Consider the following 9,026-nt stretch of genomic DNA (forward strand, 5'->3'; position numbering starts at 1 on the left):
TGTTTTTAAACATTCGTATTTAAATCGATAGATGAGATAAAGATGCCACACAAAGTATAGTGGTTAATCTGAAGTCCCATGTAACAGGCAGTTAAGTTCATATTTAGATAAAAAGGCCATTATACCTATTTACAATATACACAGTTGCTTGCGAAGAAGGCAGATTTACAACTATCTTCTAAAAAGCCTTCCCCTCCCCCTCCCCCAATAAAGATGACTAGCTCTACAAAAACAAGACAAGAACGGGTATTTAGGATAAGTGAGGATTTTCTCAATAGCCATGTCAACACAGGTTTAGGGGTTGACAGTTCCATTGGATTTGTGGTTATTCATCATGTCTTCCTGGGCCTTGCTCTCCACTTAATTATGCTGTTAGCCTTATTTACCCTCTGTCAACACAAGTCAATTCAATGATCCCTTTTTGCTTTTAGTGCTTAAAACTCAGTATAAATTTAAGTGTAAACAGACAGTATTCTAATCCCTTCCGACCACTGCGCGTTACTCTCACTAGTTCTCGGAGTGACAGTGGGGCTGGATGGGGTCTCCATTTGCCAGGACCCCATCAATTTCTGGGCCCCTCCTCTGAGCCCCGCTCATGCTGCAGGTTGTAGAAGCAGTTCTGGCAGACTCTGACTGGGGACGATATCTTCAGGCGCTTGATTTCAGACTGAAACCTGCTGCACCTGCAGAGGAAAACAAACACTGTGGTGAACACAGGTCCTCTCCTGACCCAGCCATTTACTAGCCAGGCCTGGAAATTATCATCGTGACTTCAAATACCAGGCAACTGTCCAAACTTATCCTGACAAAGAAGTGCAACACAGTGTGGCAGAAGCAGAATTTAACTTGTACGACTGCCACAGAAGCACTGCAAAGACTCTGCATAAGAGGTAGCTTAAAACAGCTGTCACGACCAGCGTATATACTCCAGCTATAGCTACAGAGATGCAACTGGAAATACCATCTCCGATCCAGCAGACCAAATGGGAAGCTCCCACCTCAGCCGTTCCTAGGCAAGGGGAGCTCACATGCATCCTGTGTGTCACACATTTCCTGTCTGAGGCTGCAGGCCATTTGCTCCTAAATCAGCATCCTTACAGGCCTGCCCACGAGTTTACATTTTGACCGAGCTGCCTGTAGACTGACAAGAAGAAGAGGCTGCTGCAAAAGAAGTTAGTTTGGTTTTGTTTTTTTTTCTTTGCTAAGTTCACTTGCCCAGAGTTTTTCCCAGGTGACAGGGAGGTTTTCCAAGCTGCAAGCAAATTTCATTCTCCTGATAACTGCCTTCCTAACTGGACTTATAAAGGGACTGAGCTGTCTTTTCTTATTTCCCCCTGGAAGTTTTGAGTATTTTGATGTTTTTTTCTTCATCACTTCTGTTTTGTTCAGGGAAACCTCAGCCTTTCAGCACAGTTCCGTGGTAGGCAACAGGTTTGCCCAGCCTAAACCTCTGCATGGAAGAGAGCCCGAAGGGAACTGCTGGCTGGCTTACTTCTGGCAGAAGAGCTGTCCGCAGTTCCTGCAGTGGTGACGCCTCTCGGTGAGTGAAAAACGGACGGCGCAGCCCGAACAGCTGTCTCCCCCTTCGTCCTTCACCCAGTGATCAGCTGCAGATCGGCCAGGCTGATCGCTTACAGACCAGCTGAACACTCTGCCTCGACCATCCCCAATAAGAATTCTGCTGTGATCCCTGCAAAGGAAAAAGCAAAAGCGTTCCTGCAACAACTCCTGCACAGTAACGCGCAGGCATCAATGACCCATTTTTACGTGTCAGCATACCTGTTGAACTACTGGCATAGTAACTAAGGCAGAAATTAGCATGGTCTGACTGAGAAACAGAGCGATAACAACACTAACACAATGCAGCTGAATGCCTACTTATTTTAGGGTTTGTTTTAAATCTCAGTCCTTGAACAAGGCCGCCCTCAATACAAGCCCCACAAAACAGCATTATGCAAAGAACAACGGCTGCTTCGTTCTGCTTCCCACTGACACCACTGGAAGAAAACGTGCTAAGCAATCGCTTGCAAGTTACTCACTTAGAGATGCCGAGTGCGGTGATTTCTGCTGGGTGTGCGTTGTCTTTGCGATCAAATGCCGTGTGCATAGTTAGTTTGCTTCTAAACACCAACTGACGCTCCCATCTGTATCCTAGAAATGAGCAGAAAGCAGGAGAGGAAAAAGCAAATTTGCTTGTTCTCGTTTTTGTTCACTGGTCCCCTGACACCCCTGCAATGTGTGATTTGATAGAAAGGCCGGGGGAAGAGGGGGGGTGTTTGAGAGATAATCACAGTCCCCCAGAGATAACACTCTATGACTCAAGTTTCACTCAGGGAAAACATGTTTTTCAGCTGCTCCCCAATGCATGGCAGAAAGGAGGGTACAAAACAACGCACACAGCCACCAACTTCTCTCACTCCAGTTGGGAGCTGCAGAGAACGGTGATATACGCAGGGACGCCCCGTACCAAAGTCTGACAGGACTGGGATAGCTCCATTTTTACTTATTTTCTTTTCAAAGTCAAGACTCTGACTTCAAACCGCCGTTAATTTTCTTCACAAAAGCTCACGTGATGCTGTGTTTTGGGTTTGTGACTAAGCCAGCTTTGACGACGTACCAGTGTTCTAGCTGTTGTTCAGCAGCACTTGCGGAGCATCAAGCTCTCTTTTTCCCCACTCTGCTCTGCCCCTCACACCCTGTCAGGAATTTGGAGGCGTGTGTGATGTTGGGAGGGGACACACGCTGGACCGTTGACTCAAACTGACCAAAGGGATATCGCACACCGCACATCACCATGCTCAGCAATAAAACTGAGAGGAGGGGGTTTGGGGGAAAGCAGCCATTTGCTCAGAGACTGGCTGGTCATCATTCTGCTTGCAGGAGGTGGGGAGTGATTGTCTTTGCATCACTTGCTTCATCTTCCGCTTTCCTTCACTTATCAGATGTTTCTTATCTCAACTTGGGAGTTCCCTTGCTTTTCCTCTTCCTGTTCTCTCCACTATCGCGCTGCAGGGGTTAGTGCTGGTGGCAGCAAGTGAGTGCCTTAGCTGCCAGACAGGGTAGACCAACCACAGCTTCTCAGGAAAAACACAAAGCAACACACAACCTTTGCACACCAATTCTCCACTGATCATTTTGGAATTGATCAGCCAACCCAGCTCAAAGCTGCGCAGAGAGAGGCTGCCTTACGTGCCATTGCTGACAGCACAGTTATCTGACAGATGAAGCGTAGCCAATTTCTTTTACCTGGTTTAAGCTTGCTGTAGTGCCGTGCTTCAGCGTAGCTGGGGTGCGGGTGGTTAACCTGAGCGTGGGGATGCATTTTGGCTTGTCCCTCAGAATAATTCACAAAGATAAAGCCATCTTTCTCATCCAAGCTGAGCTGGTCTGACCAACGCCTGGAGTCATCAGAGCCGCTGTCTGCTGACCACGCTGCTGCTGCTCTGTTTGATGACGACCTAGGCCTGTGGCTGGTGCTGCTTGGTTGACTCTGGCTCTCCTGCAGTTTTGTGTCCTGGCCTACGCATGGATCATCTGCCTCGGAGTCACTGCTGTCCTCTTCGTGGGCTTCCTGCCCTGGATTCACCCAACAGGAGAGAAAGTAATGTTAGCAAGGCTGCCTGTAGCCTGAGCTTCTCCCCTATTCTGCTGCTGCACTGCCTACAACCCAACAGGTACCACCACAGCATGACTAGAGGGAAATGGCACGCAGGCATCTTAAAGCCTTTGCAGAGATCCAGCTCCCACCAGGAATGACACTGTTCATCTTTTTTGCACTGGGCTATCAGAAAACAGCACTCCCTAGCTGAAGCTACTTCCTACCATAGTCCATCTGAGGTACACTGTGATCGACACAGTGAGTAAAACTGTCAAAAATCCTCAAGTTAACAAGACCAAATCCTGCACCTTTCAGCAAAACTTACACAGAGGCAGCTGTGCCAAAATTCTGGCTGGCTGAGAAACATGATGCAGGTTTGTTAACAACAGATTTTATTAATATAAAAAAGCAACTGCTGAAGCTATTTATATTCCTAGTGACACTAACAAAAAAAAGCAAGCTGTATGTATATAATAATTACTAATGAGTATCCTGCTATCCAGATCCAAACACAGATCATACCTTCAATATGAAGAGGGCAAGAGGAAGATGCGATGGCTAAAAGAAACACCCATCAAGCATGTACCAAATTCTCTGACAGGAGAAAGGATAATGCGAGTTGCTTGTCTAAACAGCATGCTGTTCCATCAGTGGATTTAAGTCTGCTGTTACGCTATAATTCCATTTTAAAATAAAGATAAAAATCTAGCTTTTGGACAATGGTAATATCCACTGGGTTCCCTAATAGCAGAAATAACCAGAGAAAAGTTTGATCTTCACACAAAAGAAGCTACGATAGGCATGATTTTTTTCTTACTCATAGCAGTATGAAACTACGATAAGCAAGACAGCAAACAAAGACCTGTCTATTGTCTTCTGAGACAAAATCCCCATCGTCCATTCTGTACTGTACAGCCACAAGATTTTACCTACATATAGCTAAGATCAGATGAAAATAGGAACCACTTGTCAGCAGACATACCTATTTGTGCTTCTTGACAATCTTCTTGCATTTCCAGCATCTCCACAGGCTCTGGAGCTGGTGTTTCTGGTACTTGCAAGAACTCCATCCGCCAGAACTGGAGGGACAGGGGATAAGCAAAGTGGTGCGTACTGAACTCCACTTTTTTTCCTGAGCTAATTCTGGAGTTCAGACGGCCTATGAGAACAGTGCACTTGCACTAGTCACACGAGAGGCAGGTCACAGCTCCATAGTAAGTCTTGGTTTTGGAGGCTAGATACTGTAAGAGGACATCTGTGTTCATGCCCGAATCACAGAACAAGTTTTGTGCTGTTATTTAACATCTCAGCTGTTCAAATAAAACCAAAATCCACTCCACAGAGCAATCTGACGAGCAGACTCCAGTTAAGGTGGACCCAGGACTGTGCACAGCAATGTACTGAAAATCAGGTTGGACTCTCAAATGATCAGAGATGCCACTAAGTTCCTCTTTACTTTCCAGGAAGTATGATGAATTGTCTCAAGGTGTGCAGAATGAAAATGGTCAATAAAAACTACAATCTCCAGGCATGGTAGCTGTGACCTTATTTTGGTCAGGAAGGATAACATATGCTGCTGACTATTGCTAGTCACATCACAACGGGTGCGTCGATAAAGAGAAATGAAACTGAAAGACGCCACAGGAATATCAGCTCAGTGAAAGAGCCTTCCATGAATCTTCAATGTCCATCTAACTTGTGGAGAGGACACAGCGCACCACGATGTGCAGAAATGGCACAGCTGGTTCCAGCACCAAAAGCAGCCTGAATCATCTCCCCAGCCTGGACTCCCTGCTTCCCGCAGGGCTAGCTGTTTAGGTGGAGCACACAAGTATAGAAGGACTGCGTTTGGTACTGGCCAGGACACTGTCCTGGCTAGGCATGACTTCTCTAACCACTGCTACTGAGCAGCAAACTTACTTTTCCAAGCAGCGATTCCTGGTACTTACCCGGACAACGCCATCTGAATGGCCCGTCACTATGACGTTCTGGGTATCCCACTCATTCATCTCCGACACAAAACAACACATGATTTGCTGGCTTCGGCCTGTGAAAGTGTTTACGCTTGCGGTAGGGCTGCCATTGATGCTCCAGACATGGATGTAAGTGCCAGCACATGATACAATATCCCCCTGCAAAGACAAATAACACCTCGGTATTTCAATACAAGTCTGGGGTTTTCTTCAGGGAAGAAAAGGAAAAAAACTGAGCAGGTTCATTCAGAAGCCAAGGTCAGCCACCGAGGCTGGAAGTTCTTCTGTTCAAGCTGAGCTTGGCCACCTCAACACATCTTTAGGATGATATGCATTTTTAAAAAAAATGTACATAGAAAACCAGCCTTAGTAGCCTATTTGTTGTATTTGCAGCATACAATGAGTAGACCAATTCCTCTACTTTTCATAGTGTAACAATCTAACAGCATATTTTCAGTACTTTCCCTTCTCAGTGTTCAAGCCTCTGCTCTTGTTGACTCCGCTCTTTTTCACAAACATGTATGAATTTCATTTGCTTCCTTACTGGGAAAAGAGCAAGAGATGAGCCAAACCAGTGCAGAGGGGAAACAGGAGGTGCAGTTTAAAACACTGGCAACACTATAACCACCAGACTACTAGCAGCTAATAAACTGTACCTCTTGCCACCCCCTCCTTGCATTACAGCCCCATTTTGTCTTGATCTCAACCACTACATCTGCTCCAGTTGCAACATGCTACACCAAGTTTCAGCTCAGGCAAATACTTGGACATGCATGGGAGATGGATAAATGGCAACCTGTAACTTATAGGACCACCAGGGAAATGTTTCCGCTACAATTATCACTGCACCTCCATCCAAGGCATCCTCTGCTTCCTTTAAATTAAGCGTAAGAGAACAGAAGACAACCAAGGTCACATATCAGAATCTTTTCTTAGCTCCTGTGGCAGGTCTGACAGCCCACTCTGAACGCCTCAGTAGCTTTACTGCTGTCAGCGCCGTTAATAAGCCCTTGAGAGCTCAAGCCACCCTGCGTGGAATAAACCCATGTGCCTTTCTGGACAAAAGGCACAAGTTATTCCTTAAACCAGCTAATTACTTTTCAGGTGACTTACACGAATTTCACCAAACCAACTGAAGAGCTTACTTTGGTTTTCTGTGGTTTAACCCTTTCTGCAGTTCCCACTGCACGCTGATGAATGGTGTTTGATTCTTACCGTTAATTCATTTATACAGAGTGCTGAAACTGGAGCCCTGTGACCTCGAAGCTGTGTTAGAAAAGAGAGTTTATTCAAATCCCAGATGATGCAGGTGCGATCCCGTGATCCACTCACAATTATGTGATAAGCTAGCGATGCTGTTAAACATGTGACAGTGTCAGTATGACCCAGTAAAGCCTGCAAAACAAGAGTCAGGAGGAAAAAGGTGCAGTCAGAAGACAGCACAAAAATTACTACATTAAACCCACTTATCTGAAAATATTCAGATTGTGTAAACATGAATATCTTATCAGAAGATGCAACTGACTTACAAGCTTTATCAATTAATTTAATAATTAAAAGTGATAGGGTAATATTTTTTCCCTTTATAAAGTAGTCTCAACAAAACGAGATTTCAAGGTTCTAATGTTATATAGCCTTCTACTGAAAACAAAAAACCCACAATAAATTTCCAACCCATTTTGCATTCTCCATCTGCATCAGCAGCCTATTTATGGGGTCAGTATGTGTTTTGGGCTGCACCTGAAATTACATTCTGAAAACAGACATTCTTTGGTAAATATAAAATGGCTCCTATATAAACTTCTGCTGGTGTTTGAGAAAAGAGAGACAAGAAAGAGTTGCAACCAGAAAGGCCAACAGATTGGAAGGAGGAGAAAATTACAAGCATCTACTTGTATCAGACCCTGCTTTTACATTTTACGCTTAACCTAACCATTGGAACAGGAGTCTGGAATACAGTCAGATTACTGAGGTTTACTCAAGTTACAAATCATTGGCTGAAGTATAGTAAGTGACCTTCAATATGCTGCCCTGAAATTCAAGATACAGTGTTTTATCTTATACTGTTCTTAAGTAAAACACTTTGGAAACACAGCTTTGGACAGCTGAGGGAGACTGCCAGGGAATTTATTAAATAATTCCCTAAATTTCTTAAGTTTGAGTGGAATATTTCCACTGGAAAAAAATCTTGCTCTTAAGGTGCTAACAGGAACAGTAACACTTAACAACTTAGCTACCTATAACAATGACACACAGCTTCTAGACTATTCTAAGGCAGCTGGGGATATGTGTGTGTGTGTGTGTGTGTGCTTGTTTTGTTTGTGAGTGGGAATTGTGGGTTTGGGGTTTTTTTGTTTTAGTAAACACAGAAGACCTGCTCTGCACTTAGCTGCAACTGACTTTAAAGCACTGGTGCTCTTTTGTCAGTTTAAATTTGATGTTTTGAATTAACAAAGCAAGAACAAATTAAGGCACTCCTGAAAAGTATACTCTGCTCCACAAATTTCACTGCCAGAAGGAGCACAGTTTTGAGCAAAAAAGCAATTTAAATACATACATTTTTAAGGAAAAAAAGTAATTAAAAACATGCAAAAAGGAAAATGAACCTTCAGGACAGTCTCCTTCACTGCCCTCCCTGACAGTTTTCAGACGGAAATATTTTACACAAAACACTACAATAAAAGCAGATGATTTCACAAAATACACCTGTATAATTTTGTTAACATCACTACCAAATTCCCCATCTCTCCAAAAAGCTCCTGGTGATCAACCATTCTTCAAAACAATGCAGTTTTAAGGACCCATTTGCACACTTCCAGAGGGGATCAGTACCTCGACTACTCAGTTCTGTAAAGGTCTGCTGGACTCATGGTTTCAAAGCATACTGTGTGAGCACTACCCCTCTCATAATCCCTTTGATCTTGTAACATAATAGATGTAAAAGGCATCCTCCCTGTATTTTACCTGTTTCAGCGTGAGTGCTTTAGCTTTTTCTTTGGAGATGCCCATTTCCCACACGCACACCGCTGTGCTTGTTCCTCCAGTGATAACTAGTTTGGGGTTGGGGCAAATGGCACACAGTATCTGACCCCATTCTGACAAACATTCGTAAACAATTACTGCCTGAAAACAAAGAAGAATTACATGCAGGATTAGCGTTTGGTAGGATAAAAATAAAAACCCGAGTGCCATTCTGCATGCTGGACCATTAAGTAAATAAGATATTGCTGCTACCCCATATGATGTTTTTCCTCAAACATAAGCAATTCCAGCCTCCATCATATGATGCCTCCTGAGAGAACATAAGAACATGAGCTTTAACTGCACAGATTTAATTCATCCATGTTTTGCAGACCTGGTAAAAAATTATTATTAACTGGTTTATGTCATTCTGCCAGCATTCTGATGAAGATCACCAGACAGGGAGCAATAAGACACACGCAATACAAGATTAT

General features: G+C 44.0%; 1 protein-coding gene across 1 annotated transcript; it reads right to left on the reverse strand.

Moving 5' to 3' along the window:
• Positions 1 to 8,654, reverse strand: LOC104510272 (WD repeat and FYVE domain-containing protein 3-like). The gene is made up of 8 exons (XM_010152459.1): positions 8,536 to 8,654; positions 6,787 to 6,966; positions 5,548 to 5,730; positions 4,581 to 4,677; positions 3,247 to 3,576; positions 2,040 to 2,151; positions 1,493 to 1,690; positions 1 to 683 (listed from the first exon to the last, which is right to left on the reverse strand). Exons 1-8 carry the CDS (start codon positions 8,578 to 8,580, stop codon positions 563 to 565), a joined length of 1,266 nt encoding a protein of 421 aa, XP_010150761.1. The 5' UTR covers positions 8,581 to 8,654; the 3' UTR covers positions 1 to 562.
• Positions 8,655 to 9,026: the final 372 nt, after the last annotated feature.

Source organism: Eurypyga helias, unplaced genomic scaffold (assembly GCF_000690775.1).
Source record: "Eurypyga helias isolate BGI_N326 unplaced genomic scaffold, ASM69077v1 scaffold36115, whole genome shotgun sequence".
In the NCBI taxonomy this organism is placed as follows: Eukaryota; Metazoa; Chordata; class Aves; order Eurypygiformes; family Eurypygidae; genus Eurypyga; species Eurypyga helias.